This window comes from Bubalus bubalis, chromosome 22, assembly GCF_019923935.1.
Source record: "Bubalus bubalis isolate 160015118507 breed Murrah chromosome 22, NDDB_SH_1, whole genome shotgun sequence".
Classification (NCBI taxonomy): Eukaryota; Metazoa; Chordata; class Mammalia; order Artiodactyla; family Bovidae; genus Bubalus; species Bubalus bubalis.
In genome coordinates, this window is record NC_059178.1 from 7,526,434 (window position 1) to 7,553,430 (window position 26,997).

General features: G+C 37.6%; 1 protein-coding gene across 15 annotated transcripts in view; it reads left to right on the forward strand.

Moving 5' to 3' along the window:
- The window catches only part of TCF4 (transcription factor 4), a 385,872-nt gene that overhangs the window by 248,387 nt on the left and 110,488 nt on the right, over nt 1-26,997 (forward strand). Inside the window, exon 1 of one of the 15 annotated variants that reach the window (XM_044934847.2) lies at nt 9,564-11,657. The exons of the other annotated variants lie outside the window; for them this stretch is intronic. Within the exon in view, the coding sequence (XP_044790782.1) occupies nt 11,631-11,657 (27 nt within the window). The 5' untranslated portion in view covers nt 9,564-11,630. Of the gene's footprint in view, nt 1-9,563; nt 11,658-26,997 lie in introns of those variants that run through there. 15 annotated transcript variants of the gene reach the window in all.

Here is a 26,997-nt window from a genome sequence, read left to right on the forward strand (position 1 = left end):
TATTTCATTTTTAATAAATTAGAAGAATAATGGGTTTTGCAAATGTGCTAAGATTAGATTAACCCAAACACCTGTGTATTTGACTTGATTTCAGTTCAGCTCATCCAAAAAATTATTAAGCGAATATATCAGAATAAGTCTTATCAGGGAAAAAACAAATTTTGTATGCTGATTATCAGAGACTCGGTAATGTTGAAGAAGCATCACAAAATTATCCATAAATATAGAAAAATATTGTGTAAATAAAACTGCCAATGGTGTATAAAATAGTCACTTTGGACTACCAATAAGTCGTTTAAAAACATACTGAGTGGTTTTATTTTTGTGTTTCTGTGTTGTCTTGAAATTGACTAATATCCTCTCAGGTTTTTATAACCATATTTTAAGCTTTAAATTTGTGGTGGATTTAATGTAGGTGAAACTTTAGCTTTTAATAGCTTTTATGACAACTTCAAATGATACAGTACTCACAGCTGTTTACATTTTAAACCTGTCTGAACCTAATACGGACAGTATTAAATACAATAAGTGGACCTTTAAATGTTTTAAAATGATAGAATAAACTCTTCTATAAGAGCAATACAAAAGTTAAAATGATAGTACACTGTTCATGTCTCATCTTCAAATTAACTTAGTTTATTTTTTTTCAATGCTGAAATAAATTATGCAGAAATTTGCAGAGTTTCTAAGGAGTGCTTTGGTGTGGCATTAGATATTATCTATCCACTTAATCATTGTCAACAACAATTTCTCATAATTCATTGTCGATTTTTAAGTGTTTTCTGTAGAGCTAACTGGCCAGTATAGAATATGTTACTGGTGTAGTTTTTTCTTTGCTGTTAAGACAGTTATGTGTTACTGATATGTTGTCATATGTTCAGAACTATAAGAGTGTCTTTCCTTGCTTCCCTAAATCTGGAATTGGAAATTTGTATTATTTAATTTTTGGCGTTTGATGGTCAGTTTAGGGTTTCCTCTTTGAAAATTTATGTTAGCTAGATGTTTTGATGGTCCTGAAGGAATATTTGGTATTTTGCTCCATAAAGAACTTTTTTTGAAAGATAAGGAGGAAAACTAAGTTGAAATGAGAATTTTATCCTTGTAGTTTAAAAATTTTGTTTCGCTTCTTGTTTGTCTGCTTTAAGCAAGAAGAAGGCTATTTGGTTGATTATAAAATCTAGTCATCTGTTTATTGTCATTACTTCAACAAATCTCAGCCCTCTTTTAATAGCAGTTTAGCTCAGTTTATATTAGCTTTGTTGTATGAATTGGAATGCTTATTACTGATAACAGAATCCACATGCCTTATCACTGAATAAAATAAATATTTCAGTTTCATCTAAAATGATGATCTGTATTAGATACTATAACACTTTTGCTCCAGTAGATCTGTATTTCTGTATCTTCAGTCCTCAAATAAAATTATGAATATTTATCCCATAAAAAGATGCTTCTAAAACTTACTTCAATATCTATGAATATTTTTATGACAAGATAAAAAATTGGGGATAATAAAAGGTTTCTTTTGGAGTGATTATGACTGGATAAATACATTTATATGTTTTCATCAATACATATTTACCATGATAAATACTAATAAATCTGTCACAATCTGTTCCGTCAACTCACTTTTTTTTCCCTCCTTTTTGAAATGGGCCCTTTCTCTTCCTTACCATAAAGGAAAATGTAAGTGGTGACATGTGTAATCAGATACTATTTATGGCACGACTCGGGGACAGAAGTCGGGCTTCTCTCTTGCTACCATTAGGCTGGATCTTCACAGGAAATCGAGAGAGGGGCTGGCCTGGCCCTGTTTTTGAAAGTAACGGCAGCATCTGTGGGAGAGAGAAAACATAAGCCTGGCCCAACGTGGTGTCACAGATCTGGCAGGATCCTTGAATGTGTTTGTGCTGTGCGCTGCATCAAGAGACCTTGAGTCACTATGGAAGCATGGCAGTGATAGGGTGGCGGAAGGACCAGCCTGCAGGGTCGCAGCGCACAGGCGCAGTGGAGGGAAGGGAGTCTGTCCCCGTGGAGAACAGAGGCCTATAGTGAAGGGCTGGGGTGATGTTTTCTTAAAGGAGAAGCTGTGTGAAATTGACAACTACCTAATTGCCCACAAGAGCCCTGCTTAGTGCTGCAGAACATTTTTGTGTTCTTGTCTGGTTTTAGTATGTTGTTCTCTTCAGCCACATCTCAATTTCTGATAGCCCTCATCTTTGGATGGGACTTTTAACAATACAGCTTTGTTTTTTGTGGATGCGAGGATTTATCTTGCCTAATTTCTCGCATCTGCCCGCGAACTAATTGTTTGATTTCCACATCTCGGTTTTTCTTTTTGAAACCATATATCATCTTAAAGTTAACATTTTTTCCACTTTACTGCTCTGTCCAGCAAATTTCCTATCTTGTATAGCCTAATCATCCTACATATTGAGTCATGAATTCATGAGGAGAAAAATACATCACTTTAAATCACATTTTTGGATAAAATGGTCCGTGAGTCTTAGAAATTAACATGGAAGCCTTAAAATCTAGAAAGCAAAAAAAAAATTTTTTAATGTGTTGCTGTTTAAAAATTTTTTTTTCCAAATACACAGGAAAAACACAGACACAAAGGACATTGTCTTTCAGAAACTTTCGTGTGCCCACCAAAATGTAAACACATAAGACCTGTTTCAAAATGATATTCTTGTAACCAGAAACTATATTAACAGCTCCAACCCTTCTGCTTCAAATATTGGTGGAATTTATCTCCATTTCTAATCCAATTTAGTGACAGTCTCACTAACATCCTCAGTTGGAATCCTTGGAACTTCAGAATTCTCTGGAAATATGAAGTTTTATCTTTAGAAACAGTCTATAATCTCTCTTATTACAGGCTATCTTTTTTTTTTTTTTTTCAAACTGTACTTTTTAAGAAAGTCTATTTTCTGTGTTAAATTGCAGTTGATTCTTGGTTTGGTTTTTGGTTTTAAATTCAGAAAGATCTAACAAACTTTGTAAGTGGTCAGAAATAATTTTGAACACATGAATTTTAAAGAAAGCAATCTCAACTATGGTAAAGAATCTGAAATAAAATTTGGACCCTCCAAGAAAATTTGAGATATAAGTTAATCATTAGGTAGACTTGAAAAATAAAGACTCAATGTGCATGAGAGAGACCAGGTTAACCAGTTTTTTTTAAGGGTATACTTTTTAAGCAAAATAAAATCTTTAAGTCTGGATGAGACATTATTTTACAGAATAGATTTTTAGAAATAACAGGAAAAGTTGTATAATGCTGACAGCATTAACTGTTCTCAGTATTTTCCATTATATAAAAACCTTCATATTTGAAGGTTGCAAACATGACGTTGAGTTTATATCCTAAGCTATTTTTAGATAAGTTTTTTTCCAAATGCTTGAGGAAATCACAATTTAAAAGAGAACTTGGCAATTGTTTCTTTCTTATTAGAAGCCAAGAAATTATATATACATATATACATATGTAATTGAAAAACTCAGTACTTAAAACACTTAATTTCCCCCACTACTTTTGAAATTGATTTCAAGGAACAAAATTTTAACTTGAGTGACAATACAACCTTTGCTAAAATAAAATTTATGTTGATTTTAAAGTGAACTAAGTGTCAGCCACCTGGGCTGCATCCTGTTTAGAAAAGTCTAGAAGACAATTGTGTGATAAGATATAAAAGGGGGGGGCACTTCTTCAAAGTCCATTCCTAGAGAAGCAGATACTTTGTGAAAAAGTGTAACTGTAGGTGTTTACATTAAAATATTAGCTCATAATAGTTACCTTTAAACTTAAAGTGCCCATTTCCAATTAATGATATTGATGTCTGAGGAGTGGTTATTTAAATTATGCTTATTTGTTATGAAAATGTATAGGCAGAAAGAAGGTGAAGGATAATGCAAGTAAATCATTCCAAACAGGACAAAAGTATTTTTCACAGAATTCACACAGAATATATAACATGACATTGGGAAGCACCTTGAAAGTCGCAAAAATACTCATCACAAAAGAAGTATTTATTTGTTTTCTTTGCAAACCAGTTTTCTCCTTTCCCCTGCAGTTATAGGTTATAGAAGTTAGGCTTTCTTTGAATTGCTGGTTGTGAAACAAGCATAGGAGAATCTCTATATTTAACTTTACATTGAGGGTTCTTATTCCATGAAAAGTATTTTTGAACGCCTATAAAATTCATCCAAATAAACAACATCTATCCCATAAGGCATTCCAGTGTCTTAGGAGATTGCTCAAATATTTATGTATTTTTGTTTGGAATTTCAGAATCATAATGATTCTCTTCCACTGCCCTCCTTGTCTTGAAATCCAATTCTGCTCCTTTTAAATTCGCCTTTTTAAAGGTGACTTCTCATGTGTGTGTATCTTAAATATAAAGTGAGAAGAAATGTAAGGGAGAAGAGAAACTTCAGTTAACTGTGGGTGAAAGGTTTGTGCACTTCTGATCTCTGTTCGGATTATCCTTACAGATGATAAGGGTGTGTGCTTGAAAGACTCACAAGACAAGCCATCAGCTCTCTCCACCATGGAGCTGCCTTGTCAGCCAGCTTTATCTGATTATCCTACTAAGCAAGCGCTTCTCAGGTGGCGCCTGTGGTGTGCCTCCCCTCCCTCCTCCATCTATTTTTCTTTTTTAACCAAGTTTCAGTGTTTCACCCACTTAGATTTCTGTTGAAATTTCAACAGCTGGAACCACAGCATTCAGTGTAGAGCTGGACTCATTTGCTGAGAAAAGAGAAATACATTTCAGGCAACTGTTACTTCTAACCTTATGTTATCACCTTCACTGAAGAGTGTATTTTGCAGTGAAGTCTTGGGCTTCCTCTGAGTGGTTTAATTATTAAGAAGTTAAGAAACGACTGTAAGGCTGCTGGAGAGGCTAGAGAGAGAATTATGACAGGCTTGCGTGTGTTTGGAAATTATAGAAACTTGTTCTGCAGAATCTGGCTCAAGTACCTTTATTTTACGTTTGTGGAATAATAGAGATGCTTGGCTTAATATTCGGTTGCGCATCATCTTTTAAACTTTTAATATTTCCTCGACTGAAACATTTGTTGATTTTCTAACATTGAGGAGTTTTCTCGTTCTGCGCCTCCCCACCCCCACCACCTATTACTGACAACTCTGCTTTTTCAAGGTGTGTCTTCTTGTCTTCAAGCAATTCTAAGTTTTTTGTTTGAAAGTTGTGAATGAAAGTCAGATTGAATTTGGAAGATTTTAAATAAGATGCTCTTAGAACAAATACATAGCAACGATCCTAAAAGGTATAAAGAATCTCTTCAAACACAATGAAGTTTTATTTTCTTAAGGCAGGTTAGATTGTGTCAGGCTGTTGACAGACACTTGCTGTGTTGTTTTATTTTTTTCACAAATTGCACTGAATTCTTACACTGAACATAAAGTTGCGTTTCAAAGCAACAGCATGAGATTCTTAGCCTTGGTCTTCACTGTCCCGGGGTGTGTGTGTGTGAACACAAACATGTTCATTTTCAAAGGAATGGGAGCTTTTCTTAAAATTCGGTGCAGAGTCTGTAATTGTACTACTCCGTTATTTTATCTCTGAACAGCAGCCTGTGAGTGGTTCTGGGTGTTTTGGGTTTTTGGCTGCCGCGGTGGCGTAGGTGCAGAGCTGGTGGAGTTTCTGCTTTTCTGGAGCCTCTACTCCCTCTTCAGAGAAATGCAGGTAGTGCAGAAGAGTCTGCAGTGTGGAAATTTTCAGGGTTGGAAATAAGGATGATTTTAAGTTTCAGGGAGAAATACCCATTTGAATTCTGAGAGAATGTGCAAATGGGATTTTGAATAGAATCTTTTAAGAATTCCATTTCCGTGCTTCAGAGACACCCACTATTGTCTTTCGAGTCTAATTTTGTCGTCGGAGGAATTAATCAAAAACACCCTGCTAGGGTTGAAACTTGATCCATAAGCGTTTACTTCTGGAGTAATCAGAGGAGGGTCTGTGCGTGGATTACGTTTCACTACATTTATTTTGAGTGCTCCTTGTCACAGAAGAATGGGGATGTTGTATTGTGCAGCTCCCTTCGTGGCCAAGTATAAAGGGAAAATTTGGGTGTGTTTTCCTCTATCAGTTGTATTTTTCAGCCCTGGTGATGAAAGAGCATGTCCTTTGTGAAACATGGACTCATGTTAGAAAGACTCAGGTTTTCTCAGAAAAACGACTCTTGTGGCACCTGCCTTCCGTGCACATACAAGACCCGTCCGTCTCCACTGCTGTTCCTATCCAGGGATTTTAGAATAATGCTATTTTGGAACAATTATTTTGATATCACCTGAGACAGAGTTCCTAACTGTCTCCAGCAGCTTCCTCCCTCCCAGCCCATATCATTCTAAATATGCCTCCTGGATTATACTTATAATAATATTGTAATGGCTTTCATTCTACCGATTGGCACAGTATATCATTATATCATTAGCTGCTATGAGAAGGCAGTTTCAAGTAGGTGGCTGATTCTTGGCGGTAATGTTTTTGAGTAACCCTGTTTAGGGAATACGGCTGTTTCACAGGTGCTCAGGTGTATAAGCCCAGGGTACAATAATATTTTCTGGCTTGCTCATTATGAAACGAACTTGAAGTGCAAAATAATTCAATAATAAGTGGAGTATAAAAATTGGGCTTTATGATAGGAAAGTGTAATAGCTTGAGATGTTAGCAGAGGAGATAAAAATAAAATTTGTTTAAGGATGCAACAGTACTTAACTCGTGTGTCACTTCTCCTGAAGCTGAGAGTTTAAAAGAATATTCATGGCCTGGTGATGGAAACTTGTTGAGTCAGTTTGAATGTTTTCAACCTTGAAGCTAAATAGGAAATAAGCTATTTCTATAACTGTTATACTGTTTGAAAGTATTGTTGTATAATAAAAGGTACACATTCTACCACTTACATTTTGTTTAATAGTAAGGCCTGCGCTTCGTGAGTGAAATTTCAGTGGCAAAACCTAGGGAGTCCTCATAGAATGCCTTTATGTCAATTTTATTTTTAAGTGTATGAGATGTTGTCACATATAATCTGTAGCTTAGTTGCTAGTGCTGGGCAAAAGAGAACAGAATCAAACATATTTATTATGGACAGATACAGTTGGAATTAGAAAATTCAAACCCCAGTAAGTATTTTAGAAACAATACTATTTTGTTTTCCCTTTAATAAATTACATCAGCAATCTAGCTGTTAAGCGGAACCCTATAATAAACTGGGAGCACCCGGGTGGGAGGGGAAAAGTCATTTTTAGAAGTTTTCATCCATTCATTCATTGCTTCATTCACTTCTTCCTTCATTTATACTTATTCAGAGCATTTCCACAACTAAGCTAAAAGCCAGACATGCCATGTATTGTTGGACAGTTCTTTCTCTTCAGTGTAGGCTTTATCTAAATTGCGAAGCTTCACAACTAAGGTCCTTGGTGTTTAGGGAGATGCTCAGTGTAATGTCGCTCACTGCCCAATTTGGGGAATGGCCTTAGCATTTTAAAAAGAGCAGAAAGTCTGGCCTTTTGAGAAAGTTGTACATTCAAGAAATGCAATCACACAGTGTCACACCGGGATGTTTTGTCCTTTAGGCTTTTTTATGGAGCAGCTGAATCCCCTTACTCACCTGTAACCACCTTGGAGAGGGTAAAGGTCTTTTTTGTTTTATGTACATCTTTTTTGTCCCATAGAAACTCAACTCATTGATTTCTGCATATTACTTAGAAATATATTTCCACTGAATGAATATGGTAATAAAAGTGGTAGAGTCGTGTGCAGACAAACGCCACTAGAAATCTTCCTACTTTAGTGTCTCACGTCCTCTCCTTACTCACTTAGTGGCCTTGGTTAGGTCGCAAGCCTGTTTTGTGGTCTCCAAAATAGATAGAGGTTAGGTTTGCTGCGTGAGCTGACGTTGGTGCACTGGGAGCAGACCCTTGACCTGGCGTTTATTCTGCACCAGACACTGAGCACTTTGCCTCTGTTAAATCATTTATTCCTTCACAGATTCAATGAGATGGGTGCTACTGTTTATTTGGGGATAAAAGAATAGAGGCGCAGAGAGGTGAAGAAACATGCCCAAGGTCACACAGCCAGTATGTGGCAGAGCTGGGATAGTCACCTTGGCAGTCTGCCTTTGAGGTTTTGTTCGGAACACTTTGTGGACTGGAAACTTTGTGCAGCCTGGCTCATTTAGCAAATATTTAACGATCTGGAATAAATTGAATATTCACAAGTTTCATCTCATTGTAGAATGACTCTCAGTACCTCTTAAGTCACTGGTTATAATGCACAACTTTGGCCCATGCATATCTGCTAGAATATCCAGATATTCCAGGATAGGATATCTCTACTAGAAACAGTATCATCTGCTGGTTAAGAGCATGGAATCTGATCACCTGGTTTTTTGTAGTTGATTGTGCCAGTGACTAGCTACCTGGCTCTGGACATATGATGTCATTCTTGACTCTTTCCCTGGAAAATGGGGAAAATATACATCCCTCCTAAGGATATCGTGATAAATATATATCACTATATATATATATATATATATATATATAATGTGCTTAGCATATGCTATATAATGTGCTTAGCATATGCTTGATGCATTGTAGGTATCTAGAAATTATGACAGCAGATGATATTCATGATAAGCCCTGGCAATGCATTGTCAGCAACAGAGTAACTACCTTTCTTCGGACACTAAAGAAGTTTTTTTTTTTTTTTTCCCCCTGTTTTTCTTTTTAAAATGTTTTATTGGACTCGAGTTGCTTTACCATGTTGTGTTAGTTTCTTCTGTGCAGAGTGAATCAGCTGTATGTATACATGCATCCCCCTTTTCCTGTTTCTTTCCCATTTAGGTCACCCCAAATCACTGAGTAGAGTGCCCTGTGCTATGGAGTCTGTTCCCATGAGTTACCTATTTTAGACAGAGTAGTGTATATATGTCAATCCGAGCCTCCCCATTTGTCCTGCGCTAGAGCAGATTTTTAACATGCAGCCTCCTGAATGTTAACTGGAAACTGAGGCCAGTGTCTCAAGTGCATTCAGAAAAATTCTGCCTAATGGAGACCACTTGCTTTTTCTGAATTGAGGAACTACTTCGAGCACTTTCTCTATCTCTTTGTCCCTACAATGGTATCTCCATCAGTCAGAGACACCTCGTCAGCCTTTTTAGTCATCGACTAAATTGCTCTGCGAAGTTTGTGTTGGAAGGATGTTCCCCATCTTTTCCCTTTTGGAAGAGGACGTTAGGCCAAGATGACAGAGTCTTCATAACATGATTCTCTCTGCCAGTAATTTGTTTATGCCTAAATCAGCCCTGCCTCTAAGTGATAAGGAGATACATGCTTCTTATTTCTTATTCCATCAGCGTCATCCTGCAAGCGGCCAGAAGCAGGGCTCCCAAGTGATGCCCCTGCTCTCCTTTTGGAGGGCTGGCGGTGGCACTCATAGAAACTCAGGCGGGGTTCTGACTTCATCTGAGAAGACGGAGGTGCCTGGACTAGGTGGGTGTGCGTGGCAGCTTGCTTCTCTTCTAAAGTAAAACAGAGTTCCATTTGTTTAGGACTGTTTAGGTCCATTTGTAACAATACGCAGGATTATTTATACAGATGTTTTCTGGAAAAGTCAAAGAATTGGGGGATTCTGCCCTTTGCTGCCTAGTAATGTGTTTTTTCTCAATGCTGTTGCTGAATTCCTTTGGCGGGAAGGGGGGGGCAGTATTTTTTCTTGTGAGCTGTGGGAAACCTAGAACAGTGTTTTTCTAAGGGCTGGTTCTTGAATTCTTGCCTTTAAAGGGGGGAAAAATCTGCTAAAGGGGGTGGAGGAGAGAGAGATGACCGATATATTTCACGACAAACATCTCTTCCCAGCCAACTTCAATGTCCAGCAAAGCCAGGCCCCACGTAACGCACTGCAGGAAAGGTCCCTTTGGGCCAGACCTCTTCCTGGTTTCCCAGAGCAGAGATAACGCTTCGGTTTCCAGAGACAGAACCTTTCTCTGGGAAGTGGGAGAGACCCCACCGGGTCGCCCCTCAGTTGTACTCGTTGCCACCTTGTGGATTGCAGAGGATATTGGTTTTCATCAAACTTCCACTTCAGTTTGGGCTTTTTATGGCAAGTGCACTTTGGCAATGGCTTGCTGAGTTCCTCACCAAAAGGATCCTGGTTTGTTCAACAACACCTCACTCCTCTCCTCACAGTTCATTTATGATTCTGATGAGAGTGTTTTTTCAGGAAACACACATCTCACTTTTTGACCTAGGAGCATCTGTTAGAATTTTTTTTTTTTAATACTACTTTGGCATTCTGAAAGTGTTAATGTCTTTCATATCTGTTTAATGCTATTTAGGGATATTTATGATCACCTCTTGGTTACTCAGGGTAAAGTGTGTCGCAATTTTTTTTTAAACAGACAGGAAAGCATTCACATGAGGAAACAGATTGCTTTAAACATGTGCTTCCTGTGACAGTAAAAAGAACAAATTAGATTTAACACTATGTAATGAATGCATAAATGTGTACAGTGAGGCTTTTTTAAAAGCTTTATGTTCAGTTCTGGTCACAACCAAAATTGAGTCACCTGTACAAATTAAAAATGCCTCGGGTTCCTCTCAGATTCCTGAAATACCCAGGAATGGAGCCCCTCAACCTGAGGCTGCCTCACTGCAGACCTTAAAAAGCATGCTGTATTAAGGCTGGAGAGAATGAGAACATCCCAGGTGCATTCCGGGTTAAACCAGGTTAGACTCAGAGTCTGTACATTTAGCAGAGAGAGCAGAGTGTCTGGGGGACTGAAAGGGAGGATTATATTACCATTTTCCTCCCTCTCTGAGAATTAGTGGGGAAAAACATAACCATTCTTCTGAACCCCCACATCAACCTCTTTCTTTTATTAGAGAAAAATAAGAAAATCTGATGTTTCCTTCCTAGCCCCTATGAAGATTCAGTTACATAAGAAAAGGACTCCTTTCCTTACGTAATTCGGTTTGCGCTCCCGTCTGCTGGCTGGCAGGCAGTGGGGAGCGGCTGTTAATATTTCCAGTTAGACACGAGTGTGGGATTGGAGGGCAGGAGTCTTCCCTCCCCGCCATTTCTGTCTGCGTCCCGCGGAGGGTGCGTTTCCTGCCCTGGTGCCTTCAAAGCGGAGGCTTTGTGGCAGGCTCAGCATCTCTGTGGCCAGGGAAGGCCGGGACTGGGTCCCTCGGGGGAGGCCACATAGTTTGGGGACATCTGACTCTCTCCCAGCGCATACTGGGGTACTAATATCAAAACAGACTGCTTGTCGCTGCACCGTGGGGCAGTGCTTTTTTTGGCTGCCGTGGTCGAAATGAAATGGGCAAGCTGTAGCCCGCTTGGCATCAGAAGGGGCTGAGGGAAGCTGGGAGATCAGAGTCAGACTGTGAATAAAAGTAACAGCCAATGGTTAACTTCCTTTTTGTGTGTCACTTGGCAGCGATGAGACTGATGGCGATTTTTTTTCCCCCTAACGTGGGTGCGAGTTCAGTGCCCTCGGAAGAGCTGTAGACGCCTCTGTTGTGCTTCCTTATCCAGTTGACTTGCGTTGATTTCTTGAGGCCACTACAGCTGTTCCCAGAGCCAGCTCCCGGAGCTGCATACATGGCCCGTGGACTTCGGATGCGAAAGGTAATCAGATCAGAGGTGATCCACACAAAATCTCGCTGCTGATCACTAGGAGATCACCGGGAAATCAGATGCTCGCAGAAGGCTGTGGTGCCAAAGGATAAAATAGGCACTTGAATGGATATTCCCCGGTATGCAGACATCCAAAGATATTTTTAAATCACACGACTCCACATCCCTCTTCTCCCATCAGAGATTCAAATCAGTTTTGGACTGTCTGGAAAATGCAGGGCTGAAATAGCCAGATTGAATTCAGAGGAAATTACCTTGTGTTTTTTGGTGGCTCTTGGGTTAGTGGCATTATTTTCTTTGAAGGATTCTTTCGGAAGAGAGTTGGGAGAATTTCTAGGCTCCCTCAAGATTTTCCTCCGATTTCTCTGTTTGCAAAGAGCTGTTCCCCAAAGGCGCAAAGAGCGAGTTGCCATCTTGAGGAGTGAATTGTGTGTTTAGTGAGCACCAAATGGGCTCCGAGTTACCCTGGAATTTTCAGTATATCTAGTTGCTTACTTACACTATTTATTCCCCTAACTATTTGTACTAGATGTCAGTAAGATGACCAACTTTTGACAACCCTAAAAGCAGGGTCGGAAGCTTAGAAATAGAATACCATTTGTCTGGTAATTAGAGTGTATCTCTTAAGAGTTCAAGAGAATTCTGATTAACCTTTCTGTTCCCACATTCTCACATAAAATTAGCACACCTTTTAAATTATTATCCAGTATTTAAACACGCATTTTTTTGAGTCTTCTTAATGCAACAGGTTCTGGAGACACTAAAAGTGTGTTATAGGTTTCTAAAAAACTTCATTTTTCTTACATTTTAAATGTTCTGTTTGTGCAAAATTTCGAGAATCACCATAAGGGCTTCTTTGCATTTTTAATTTAGTAACTAACATATGAATAAATTTGCATATTAATTAGTTGCAGATTAAATCATGCATACATAATTGCCTCCTTACTGTGTTTAATGTTTGTCAAAATCTCCAGCCTGGTTTGATGGATGTCGTATGAAAGATTACAATTTGATGTACCCTTGGAAGTATTTACACCAATAATGCAAGATTCTTAATAGCAGAATTCTCTAGTTATATACAGTTACTAATAAACATGTAAGATAGGTACATGTCCCTTTGACTAAAATTTTTTTTCTTTGCACCAAATCATTTACTATTCATAATCATTAATGCATCTCCTAATTATACAGCATATGTCTGTTAACCCTTTCATTGCCGCTTTTCAAGGGGTAGCTTTTCTTTCCTTGCCCCCTAAAGAAAGCAGATTATTTTGTAGGATCCTGAAATAACTGGATTGTCTTTTACCTGTTTCTCTTGTAGTATACGCACACTCCTTTGCCCTTTACTGAGAATTATATAACCACTTTGTATTTTCCAGTGTAAGATCAAGAAATGACCCAGGTGCCCACACTTTGTAGCTAATGGGCTTCTGCCCCTCTTTTACCAAAGCTGAAAAGAATCCAGATATTTCAGAAACTCTCATATTAAATGATTTAAATATATATAAGTATATAAATGTATATAGATACACACTCTCTACTTGTAGGATGAGTAAAATTGTTACATTTTATTTCATTTTGAATATTGTAATGCATTTAATGTTTTATCATCAAATATGGGATGAGTATTTTTGTGTGTTTGTGTTTTTGTGAGACCTCTTTAGTAGAAACTGACTAGAGAATGGATGCTCTTGATTTGACATAGTTAAAAAAAATACATATGCCATTAAGTGGTCTTTTAAATTAATTCCTCAGGTATCTAATTTTTTTAAGTTTCATTTTACTCATGTAAAGAGTAGACCAACTGTCTTTTTTTTTTTTTTTGCTATTTTGATGTCTAAGCTGCTTATCACACTGTATTACCCTGCATTAATGAGTATTCCTACTGTGCAAAATTCTATCAAAAATGATGGTGTGAATGTCATTTTTAATTGGAAGTTTATACAGTCAAATTTATAGTATACAACAAAAAATATGTACGTAGTTCTGCTCCAAGCCTTTTTTAGGCTATTGATCTTTTTGGTTTAAGTATACATTTTTATCAACCTGACTTTAAATTTAGTGTGAGAATCTGGACGTATATTACTGAGTTTGTGATGATACCATTCTTGGGAGTGAGGTAAACCAAGGCACAAGCAGTAATAATGCCTTTTAATTATAAGGTGAACAGATACAGGAATTACCAAGAATCTGTTTTCAGGGATCCCTTTTAAACATGAAAACTTGCTGACCAATTTTATACATTCCACAGAAGTCATAATGTTTGATTTCTATCTATTTAATTGTTGAATACTTCGAATTTCTATGCCTGGTAAGGAGACGAGGGTTAAAATGAGTACAAAGCATAAACAGCTCATTTCCTTTATTTGATTTTTGCTTAGGAGGAATAAATACCTCCTGGTTGCCTACCTCAGATCATTTTTTTCTAATCACAAAGCACAATGAACTATTTATTGATTTAGCAAAACACTCAAATGCAGCACACAAGATTGCATTCAATTGTTTAGTAAAGAGAAAAATGAAATGAAAGCTGCAAAACTTATAAAAGGAAGCAAACAGACCTGAAACATCATATTTATCCACAGCCATTGTGCCTAGGTAATTCAGGGCATATGGTATGGAAATGATGTTTGGAGATTCTTGCCAAATCTGCACACGACGGGATACATTAAGGACAGGTTTCCTGGGTGTAAGTCCCACCATTGTGGCCGCACACTCCGCTAGGCTGTGTTTGTCCTGTTCTTGTCTTGCAGCAAGAGCGTCACACAGCCTTTAGTGGCCAAATCTGGGCCTCAGTCTGCTGCTAAAACATTATTTTTAATTCCTAAGAATCTATTTTATAATTAAACTGAAAATATAGTACCAATTTGCTAAATCTTCCTTTTACCCCGACGTTTGAGAAGATCTGAATAATTCATCAGTATATATTTGGCTATTACCCATTTAAATGAATATTTTTGACAATGGAAACTGAGTGCCTCTTTGCCCCTGAAGAAAGGTGTTACGAAGTAATAATTTTTCTCTAGGGTAAGATTTAAGATGTTTTCTAGAACAGGCAGTGGTTTATTTTGAACAGTTAATCATTTTAATTCTGAGTTAGCCGGGTCATAATTTATGAATTCAACTTGATAAGTTACTAGTAAGAGTTACATTAATTAATTCTGAATTATTATTTTGAAGTATGCACTTTCATTTTTAAAAGGGTGCAGGCACTACCCCCTTCATTCATTTCAAACTCACTTTAAGCAGCCAAGAGCTTTTACACTGTTTCCTTTTTTCTGAAATGATTTTTTTTCCCCTAGGCTGGATGTCTTAGCCCATGATTTTGAATCCTTTTATTAAAGTCCATTTTGAGGGTGCAGGCACTACCCCCTTCATTCATTTCAAACTCACTTTAAGCAGCCAAGAGCTTTTACACTGTTTCCTTTTTTCTGAAATGATTTTTTTTCCCCTAGGCTGGATGTCTTAGCCCATGATTTTGAATCCTTTTATTAAAGTCCATTTTGATTTATCTTGGAAATATGTATTTGGAGATTTTGATTAGAAATAATGACAGATACCTTTCTCCTGTGATAATTCATCAGAATATACCTAAATAGTCCATTTACTATGAAGACTCAATTATGAATACAAGATTTACACGCTATTAATAAAAGTTATTTCAGGCTGTTTAAAGTATGTGGAGTATGATTTAGGATGTTTTATTGTTTTTATTATTAAGAATGTTTTTACTAAATCAAGCCGTTATTTTTTTTTTTAAGATAATGCTCTTAATATTATGGTTTGATTTGAATGAGCAGTTGAAGCTCTGTCCCTACAATGACCATTTCACTTGTGACACACAAATAACATGCTAGTTACTGCTGGAAAATGAAAGTATGCTCAGACCTTGTCTGTGGCTATGTAGATTGGGTAAAATCAGGGGAAAAAAGTATCTTTGAGGTCAACATCAATCGCTACTACTCCACGACGCAGATCCAGTTTAAAAGTCATGTAAGTGATCGTGGTGCTCGAGGACTTCATATACTTTTTGTGTAGTCTGTGGCTTGTGAACTCATCAGGTGAAGTTTTGAGCTGATTATTCTCCGACCACCCTTTGGTACATTGAAACTCCTTTGCACAGCTGTGCTCCCAACTCAACAACAGAGCACAGAAACAATCTTCGCTGGAAAGCAAAGCTCAGTCACTATCCCAACTTTCCTGGGAACTTGCAGCCTTCAGGAAGACAAAATGGATAATCACAGTGACGATTACAGGGTTTGGATTAAATGTATTGCACAGTAGGATGGCATGGCCCCAGTTTGCTCCCATGGCACAAGCGCCGTGAATGCCAACAACATTAAGCACTGCCGCCACTTACCAAGATTTTGGGGTTTTAAATGTCAGTCATTGGACCACCACTTAAAATGAAGCACCTGCATTTGATTCAAAGAAATTAAGGTATATTAGGATATGTGGAGGTGAGTGGAGGTGTTTCTTGGTTTTTTTTTTTTTTTTTCTTCAGCAAAAGCCATAGATAATAGAGATAAAACATCTTGAGTATTAAAGCGGTCTATTTCCTGCAGTGTATGGTTCAAAATGACTTAGCCTTTTAAAAATTTTTCAGAAAGAAAAGTATATAAAGAGGGAGATAAATGAAATTTACATCTCTGCAGACAACTCTGCATAGCAAATTTAAGATTCTAGTATTTTCCTTCCAAACATCTGAAAATTGGCAATTTAAAAGGAGACCCCCAACAGATTAACTGTTGCATTGCTACCAGCTGTCTGTGATGATATCACTAAGTTACGAAACTTTTTAAAAGGTATAAACAAGTAAGGTGATAACTTATTTTTGAAGATGCTTTCTGAAAACTTTCATCTTAGTTAAGAATGTCAAAAGTGTATTAGTTAACTCTCTGAATATACTTAGTAAAGTTTTAGGTAGATCAGATGTAAATAAGCTTGTTTCATAAAAGATATGACTTATGTGTATCCAGATCTCAAGTATATTTTAAACCAGTCTTTACAAAATGTTAGTGCCTTTCTCTTAAGATTCTAATCAACAGAATTCCAGTCTTCAAAGATGTAACTGGAGACAGAGAATATAATTTCTATCATATTGTCAAGAGGGGTCTGTAACTCCCCATCTGACATCAGCCAGAAGGTGTGGGGAACGATTGATGACTCTGTATCACTGTGTACCCACTTAGCTTTGAATCTGTTCAAGTATCAAATTCAAAAACTAAGCAGATGTTTACTGCACACCTACTAAGTGCCAGGCTTCCTGGAAAGTGCAGTGTGCACCAGAGTTTCTGCTACTGTGAAGGTTTGTGCAAGTAGACAAGTGGCCTCAAGTCGTTTTCCAAGCAAGAGTTCATTTCATGATGCTTCATAGGAGCCTAGTACCACTGATTCACCTTGTGGACTAATAGACACAGAGACCAAGGCTCTTAAAAGTTCAACAATCTGTGTAATCGCACAGGCCCTGGTAACAAGGCAATATATAGTAGAAAGATGAAATCAACTCTGAGACTTACTGTAACTGTTGGCAAGTTTCTTTATCAGCATATTTTTAACAATATAACAAAATAACATCTTTCAAGGTTTTTTTTTTTTTTTTTGGTCATGTCTAAAATCGGGTTAAATGGAATGTGTTGGAAAGGACAACAAAAAAAGTTAAATATGTGGAAATGACATGGAAAGCACCTGTTTCTTTGTTTGCCTCCACGTCCTTAGGAAATAATGTCTGGCCATCAGAGGATATGTCGTTCCTCTAAGAAAATGTTTATAAAAGGACATTTTAAAGTAGAATATAGGTTAAATAAGTTAAGGAGGACTTGCCAAGAAAAACTAAGTACATGAAACAAACAGGAGACTGCATCGCACCTCCGAGGTGGCGTAACAGTATCACCTTTCAGAAGTGACAATGCATGTATCCATTTTTATATCTTTGGCATATTGTTGGCACAATTAATTATTCCACTGAGAAAATAGCCACACTACACAAGAGAAAGGAAGACAAATTAGATCCTCCAAGCCCCCTTCTGTGAAGTGTGTGTGTAAATGAATATGCTCTCTGCCAACCCAGCAAATAAAACTTTGTCCATCCCTAATCTTCAGAAAGGCCAGGCTCATGAAATAAAACACAATCATTAAAACATTTGAAAACTGGGGAAACAGTTCATCATGGTTACATGTGTGTGTGTGTGTTTTATCAGTATAATGTAGGTGTAGCTCTGTATGAACATTTTTGTCTAATCATATCCTCATTTTTCCATTTCATGAAGACTTGGTTTATTCTCAAAGTGAAGTTACAGCTGGCTGTAATGTGTTTCTCTGACAACCCTGGACTTGATCATTTCTGTCACTGTGGAAAGGAAGGAAATAAATCTGTTTCTGTTCCTCATTCACTCAATGAGCAAAAATGGATTTGTGCTCCTATTATGTACAGATAACATTGTTATAGGGGAGGGCAAAGAAATTTAAGTCATAATCTCTACTCTTTAAAAATCTATAGTATTGGGGGGCAATAAGTAGGTGCATGATTTATTTAGCTACAATTCATGACATTAAACTTTGCTGGAGAGCCATACATTCTAGAATGGTCCTTATCTGGAAGTGACCACAGAACTTGATTCTGGATGACTGAGAGTTACAGCTCTGGCAGAGGAAGACAGCGGCGACAGACAGCGGTTGAGTTTCTCACATCCTCTGTGTATCTCTTCCTTGTTGTTGCGCTTTTGCTTGTTTAACTGCAGAAACAACTTTTGACGAGCTCTGTATTTTCAGGGCTTGATTATTCAGAGATATCTCATTATCATAAAAACATAAATCCCAGAATTTTTAATCGGGGGAAAAATTGTCATGATCACAATTTAACACTTTATTTATTTGAAGCATATTTACTTCTAAAGAAACTGAGATTTAGATAAAGCCAGAACTTGAAGTAACACCTTGGTTTTTGACCTCCACATTATTTTAATAAGGACAGGATGACAGGAAGTGGGGATGGCGGTCTCATCCCCACATACCTGTTTGGAGAAACAAAAATCTGCAAGTCATTTAAAAAATCAAAAATACAATTAAAATTTTTTAAACTTTTTTATGTTCAAAAATCATTTATCATAAAATACTGTCATTTATTTAGTAATGATACTAAGAATAACTCAATACAGAAATGTTTAACTCTGAGAAAGCCTTATGGGCCAAATAATTTTTATTTTTTTAAGTGTACTTATTTTTATTGAAGAAAGTATAAGTTGGTCAACATAGCTAGCAAGTTGGAAGGACACAGGCCACAGGCCGTGTACAAAATGGCTAAGTCTTGAACTCTCATTCTATTTCCTGTTCCTTGTATACTACACATATACGTAGATTAGCACTGGTGTAGGTGGTTGAGTAGGTTGGTGCTTAGACTCCATAAAAAATGTGGCTTAATTAAATTTTAAAAGAAAGGTTTCACAATAATTATCTTGATATATAGGTAAGATTATCGCAATCAGAAAAAGGAAAGGACATTCTAGGTTAAGGGAGAACAGGGGCTTTTTAATGAGTGGCAAAGCATGGCACATTATAAGAAGTGGAATGATAGAAGACCTGAATTCTAAATCTGGCTTGACCACTGGCTTGATTTATGTTGCTGAGAACCTGTCTTTACCCTTCAAAGCTGAATAATATTTGCCATTTGTAAAAAAAAAAAAAAACAAAAAAAAACACATATTTATGGTGGCTCAGTTAGTAAAGAATCCACCTGCAATGCAAGTTTGATCCCTAGGACAGGAAGATCCCCTGGAAAAAGAAATGACAACCCACTCCAGTATTCTTACCTGGGGAATCCCACAGACTGAGGAGGCTGGTGTGCTACAGCCATGGGGTCACAAGAGTCAGACATAATTAAGCACACACACATATACACTCACAAAACATATACGGCCTAAAAAAGAAAACTCAAAACACACATGGCTTGCAGGCATTAGAGAACATGTTACACGCTGCAGAAGAGGCAATCAGTGGCCGGGGGTAAGGATGGGAAAGTTGACCTGTTTAAGATTTTGACTTGCATTAAGCACATTTTAAGTAGTTTTATTCTCAAAATGCATTTGGTAATCACTTTCAAAGAAGGCAGAAAACTGACTGACATTATGGGAGACACCCCTGTGAAAGACATGGAGGGGACTTTCATGCCTCTGGTTTGTAAGGACCGTGATTCAGCAGTTTGGCAGTATTAACTACTAACGCTGGCCATGACTAGGAAGATGTCCTTTTAGGCCAGTTTTTGCCCAGCTGTAAATGAATGGAAATATGATCATCACTGCTGTATAACTTTGGGGCACTCCTCACCTATACCTGATTTGGTTGGCCTCATGTTAGAACGGAGAAGGCAATGGCACCCCACTCCAGTACTCTTGCCTGGAAAATCCTACGGACAGAGGAGCCTGGTGGGCTGAAGTCCATGGGGTTGCTAAGAGTCAGACACGACTGAGCGACTTCACTTTCACTTTTCACTTTCACGAATTGGAGAAGGAAATGGCAACCCACTCCAGTGTTCTTGCCTGGAGAATCCCAGGGACGGGGGAGCCTGGTGGGCTGCCATCTATGGGGTCGCAGAGAGTAGGACACGACTGAAGCGACTTAGCAGCAGCAGCAGCATGTTAGAAACCAAAATGTATCAGTGTCAGATTTTTGCCAAACAGTTCTAATTTTAATGCTGTTTGTGTTCAGTGAAAGCTTATGAATTTCCTATTTACTTAGAAGCTCAGAATTTTCCTTTATTGCACCTTATCCCTTTTAAAACCATTTCTTTTGGGGTTACTCATGGAATTTGTTATAAGGACTTGTCTCAGTGCATGATGGTACAAAACTTATCTCACATGACTCTTCATGGTCATTTTTGTGTTTATGTGTGGGGTGGATGTTTAAGTGCGTATGATTAACAGGCAAGAGATCGTTTGTTTTTGAAACTAAGTAGTTAGAATTCAAGGTCATTTTGAGTTAAAGAACCCAACATTTAGGTCAAGAATGGACCAGTGATCAGCTCTGGCTTTAGGCTAAGGATCAACCTTGAGAGAAAATCTACTGCTCATTCGCCTTGAAATGCCATTAATTCTTGCTCCAAGGGGCTCATTCCCAGTTACTCAAAAGAATATTTTTAGGCAGAAACTTTATAAAACATTAATTTGAAATAGTCATTTCAATAACAGATATGTATTGAATGCTACTCTTACATGGTCATTTGCCTCCATTTTTAAAACCTTTTTTTTTTTCATTCTTTTTACCTACTGTTTGATTACTGAGTGCTTATCAGAAATAGCCATTAGAGTATTTGAAAATTGTTTGTTCTCTGCTCAGCAATTCTTTATTCTGTGATCAGTGATGTCAAGCAAAGGTAGTCAACAGTTGGAAACTTCAGGAAGTTGTTAGAATTCCCACCTCCAAAGGAGCTTATTAACAAACCCCAGACAATTACTCTGTTTAGAATGAAAATGATTTCCATTGTGATATCACATTTCCTTCTAATCATTGAGCAATGCTTTGGGAAGCCCAGTATTTATTCACAATGTTTTAAAAAATTGTGTACATCCTGTGCCGAGATTCCAGTCTGCTTCATCAATCCATTTTGTCAAAAATTTCTCAAATGGAATCCTTCATCCAGGCAAACAAACATGCCCAGGATTTCCCCTTTAACTTTTTGGGAATTCATTTTTACACGTGCATCAATTTGACGGAAAAAACAGTTGTCGTCTTATTTCATTCGACTCAGGTGATTGTGGTAAGCCTGCTCGCTTTCTCATCTAGGAAGTGCAGCAATCTGAGTCAACTTCCTCCATCTCTGTTTTTATATTGTCCACTGTGATGCTTCCTCAATGTACCAAAATAGAAATGGTTTGTTTTTGTATCAAACTTGGAGACTGGCTATGGATCATACTGGGTTAGGATAAAGGAATTTTTTCCCCAAAGAAAAAATTCCACTTATCCCAGAGGGGAGAGACTGATGTCCTGAGGAAAAAATAAGAAACCCAATGAAGTCTTTTCTCCTTAACTAAAAGATCTCCTTTAGTCATCAAAAGTGTCAATTGCACTATTGTTTTCTAAATTCACTTAATATTTGAGAGGTTTTAGTAGTAGATCAATGTATGACTTTTGCAATGACAGGTCTTTGCATGAAATTGAGGAAGGAAGAAGTGAACTTCAGTTAGACTCTAGTGTTGCAGTTCGAAATGCAGTTCAACATGAGAATCTATATATTCTGGTGTTGCCACTGAGTATATTTCACTTTACTGTACCATACATGACATTAGACACTTGTTTCCCAGTCTGAAGGGTAGTGCTATTTTATATCTCTGGCTTGTTGAGATGTCATATTCATATGGGTAATGACATACTCATTGTATTCTTTACCATAGAAATGAGAAAAATGTGAAAAAGTGGGAAAATGAGTCTAACCAGATCTAACGGCATACAAGAATGTTAGAAAGTGTTTTGCATTTATTTTGCATACTGCTGCATGTCACCAAAACAATATATGTCTGTGAGTTTTTACAATACCATCTAAAGCAAAATGAGAAACCTCCTCTTTATTCTGAAGAGAAATACTGCCACAGAAAGGTGGAAGATGAATATTTATGGAACAAAAAAAAAATTAGTCCACATGGTTTAGCTATCAATATGACTACAAGCTATCTGACCGGCCAGGAAAAGAATAAATACTTGATCATGTGATAAACCGTTTGGATGTCTGCTTATGAACCCAAGCCATATAAAAGTAGCCAATTTAAGATAACAATAGGAAGACTCTGATGAAGCCACAGATAGGCTTTAGTTTTTGCAGTCTGTGTTACTTTGAGAATCTTCTGTAATAAAACTCTGTTCCAAACTAAACTTGGCTACCTTTAAACTATACAAATAGTTAAAACTATTGTACCTGTAATAATCTGAGTGGTGCTAAGAGAATAAGTTTTGGCCCCAGAGTCGACTGACATGATTTGTGCTTTATCTCAGTTCTTCATGCAATACAGACTTCCGAGAAATATTTTTATAATTATGTGACAAGTATATTTATGTGAGATAAGTATTTTCTCCAGATAAATGTGTATTTGGCCAAAAAAAAAAAAAAAAGTTTGAGATAACTGGAATTCCAAATGAGGGAAATAGTTTTTTTAAAGTAGTCAAGTTCCCTCACTTATTAGCAGACATAGTTATTTTACATTCTAAAGATGTCAATTCAAAGAAGTAGAGAAATGTCCACACAGGCAGTCTGTTGGTGTTCGCTGCAAGGCTGTCTCGCGTTACGGTCATCAGAAAAACTTCTTCTTACTCTGCGTGTCCGTGTGTGTACGTGTGTGCCTGCATCCTCCTTTGGATAATTACATCTTTTATGAAATGGATTTTTGTCACCACAGTTTAAGTTGGTTTTTAAACACCCACCCTTTTTTAGGTATAAGCTATCAGCATTTATTAAAAAGTTTTATAACAATCCATGTATATCTATTTACTAACTCAACACTAACATTAACTTATGAATTAAATGTCTTGTTTATAGTGACTCCTACTGGAGACCAAAAAAAGTCCAGTTGTTTAGCTTCTGAATAACTTAAATTCAGTAATACCGCCTGTCTTCAGTGAATAGGTATAGCCCAGATAAGTCCTTTTCTGACCTGGCAAAATTTATCTTTCATTTATGTTTAATTATGAGAACATAGATTCTGATACTGATTTCATCAACAGAAAATATGTTTTTTAAGTATCTAACTGTGCATACATGCTTCTCACACCAGTAATATGATTTGATTGCTTAGTAGTAAAGAGTTTAGCATGGTCCTATATTTTTTTTTTTGTCCATATTAGTTGACTTCTGTGACTGCCTGTTTGGGGTGGAGATTGTTTGCTCGCTGCTCTTTAAGGAACTCTAGCACAGAGGAAAGAATAGAGGAAGAACAAGGGAATCCACTCTCATTTATAACAGGCCCCGATACACTGAGCGAGGTGTCCCTCATTTATGCCTCAAAAGAAGTGCTGTGTTAAGAGGAAGAAACTAAAACTCAGACTCGTGATATGACCTAGCCCCTGCCACACTGCTGCAGAGGAACAAGGCAGTGATTCTCATACAGACATGTCTGGCCCTCAAGTTTAAGTCCTGGGGGATTTTATAGCTTTGTGATCTATGAAATGTCATCCCAGACTGTTTGTGCCTTAATTCTGTCTTTAAAGTAGGAATGGTGTGATACCTGTCACAGGGAACTAGTCATAAAGATGAAACTAGTGCAGAGTAGGTACTTGGATGCTATATAAATTGTTTATCAGTATACATGTATTGGGCTTCCTTGATGGCTCAGACAGTAAAGAATCTGCCTACAATGCAGGAGACCTGGCTTCAATCCCTGGGTTGGGAAAATCCCCTGGAGGAGGGCATGGCAACCCACTCCAGTTTAAAAAATTTTCCAAAATAAAATAAGTTATAATATTTTTATAATGATGACATGTTGAAGGGTCTTCCCAGGTGGAGCTAGTGGTAAAGAACCACCTGCCAATGCAAGAGATGCAAGTTCAGTCCCTGGGTTGGGAAGATCCCCTGGAGAAGGGCATAGCAACCCACTCTGGTATTCTTGCCTGGAGAATCCCATAGACAGAGGAGCCTGGCGAGCTGCAGTCCTTGGAGTCGCGAAGAATCAGACATGACCGAGTGAGTGAGCACTGCACATAGATGTGTTAGTTGTCTTATCAGTTTTTTGATGGGGTAGATATTTACCTAAAGGTGGTCATTTTCTTTATAGGTTTGCTTGTTCCCGTGGTATTATGTAATCCTGTATGTTGATGAATCTCTCTGTTATCCTTGGGATATTATGTTTAGCTAATTCAGCTATACTAGGCAAAAAAGAACAGCATTGTAGAAGTAAGCAAGTATATGGAAAAAAATGAGTGTTCAATGACTTAGAAACATGGAGTTGTACAAGTTCTAACAAGTTATATTTTGGGGGAAAAATGACATTTTGTTCATACATTCATCATTCATTGATTCATTCATTCATGTCATCTGTTAAGCACCTGCCTGATTCCAGGCAGTCTGCAGGGTACATGTATGTGTGTGTTTTGGTTTATTTGAACTTTGCAGTAACAGTGTAATGTTGCAGTCATTATTCAGAAAAAAGGCAGAATTTAATGAGATCTGTGATTGGGAGTGAATAGTTCAGTTCCTTAGCTTCTTCATAATAGTTTGTTTTCTGATTGATTCTTTAATACATGTATGACTGTCCCTACAGTCTTTAGTCCTATTTTTCCATTTTATTAAGAGCACATGCCGCAATGGGGCTCAAGGCAAAGTTGGGAATGGGTAAATCGTTGTTTGGAAACTGAATGAATACAGAAATCCAAGACTCTGCACTCGAGTGGTTTAGAATATTTACTTGTTTTTTTGATGCAGTCATTTATTCATTCATTCAGCAAGTTTTTACTGCAGGTCTGCTATGTAGGTGAAACCCCACACATGCGTGGCGAGTTCTGGTGAGATATCCTCACAATTTCTGTGACAGCTCTACGTATGTGTCCCCAGTTCCCCTTCACCCCAAATATGTCTGTCAAGGAGTTTTTGGAAAATCACAAAAGAACTGTAAACTTTAGAGAAGAAGTTCAGAATAATATGGATGTACTTTAGGTGATCAGTATTCTAAGCAATAATTTTACTGGTAAGAATTTTTTTCCCAAAAGTGGCAGAGAAAACACTTGGGCACACTGCCTACCCTAGTGTCCTCTGTGGTGTTTGCAGTCAACCATCCGAGAGCTTGGGGACTTACTGTTTTGAGTGGCTGACCTCCATTCCCCGTCCTTTTGGTCATAAAAAGGGACTCTATCTAGCTACTGCTAGTTAGGTAGCACCCAATTTTATCCTGATGAAAGAAACAACTGACCAGGTCAGGTGCCTTAAAAATTGGTTGTTACAATCAAAGACTTCTTATAAAATTATTATGAAACACATGGATTTATGCATACAGCTTCAGTTGTTTCTATACATCTGTGCTAACGCCCCACGCAGCACACTAAAAATTTATCATGGGTTATACTTCTGTCACTTAAGAAAACTTCAAAGTCTTGAGTTCCCAGAAATGTCTCAGTTGACAAGCCACTAACTTGAGTTCTGATTGAAATAATATTCTGAGGTCAGCTAGCCAAAACTATAACATCACTGGAGGATAATACATGGTGTCTCACCGGTTATAATGCATAGGTCACCTCTTGAGCAAGTATCTTTATTAATCACTGCAAATTTGTACTTTTGAAATTTCAGACCCTTTTTCATTAGTTAATGAAGCCAGGAAGCTTAGAGCTCTAGTCCCATTTTAATTGTTTGAGTCCCGTGTGCTGATTTGTCAGGGTTTAAAAATCTCTTTCACCTTACAGATTAAAAATATTTATGTACATGTTTAACAATATATTTAAAAGCAATGAGAGCGTCAATTTTAAAAATGTTAGTTGTGGCTTCTGAAAGTATGAAAATCTCATTTATACTTACAGAATTAATATAAAGGCATATATATGTTAGCAAATATGCAGGAAAAGCCATGTAATGTAGGTAAAACAGAATGGTTGTATATCAAAATAGTTAAGAAATCTTTCTAGCAGTCCACCTTTGAAAAGTTAGGTAGGATCCAGAAACAGGCTTCTAAATAAGGGGTATTTATGAGAAGCAACAAAGGAACATCGACCCCAAATAAAACCCAACTTATCTCCCTGTAAATCCCAGTCTCTTTTCTAAGCCGTGGTTTTTTGCACGCTGTCCTTTAGTAGGTGGGTGCCTTGGCCTTCTGTACGAAACACTGAGGGTGGTTTAAAGGTTACAAATGTGATCCTGTCAGATTGACAACTAACTGTTCTAATGAGGAAAAAATCCTCAAAGCATGAAATTTGAATGAAATGTGTGATTATAATTCAAGTACTGTTTACACAAACCTCTGGGGACCTTCTGAATAAATTCAGAGCGAGTGAGTTAGACAAACCTCTGGGCCTTCGCTATATGTGTGCATGTGCGATGTGTGTGTGTTTATTTTACAGCGTGGGGGAAACTTTCCAGCCTCAGCCAAGGCTTTGCTCTTCCGAACCGACACCGCAATCCCCGCAGTTGTATATTAATACTGTATGTGTTTGGTTACCACGTTGAGTTGTAAGGAAATAGGTGCTCTGAATTATTAAAGTTGATTCTTGAGAATAGATGTATGCTCGGGTGGCATTTGCTTCGGCATATGCAAATGATTTAGTTTCATTTGGGATCAATTCCCAGAGGCCCTCCTTTCCTCTGCTGCTCTGAATTTGGCAAGCTCAAGTCAGCCTATCGCCTCTCCTCCCATCCCCTTTCTTTCTT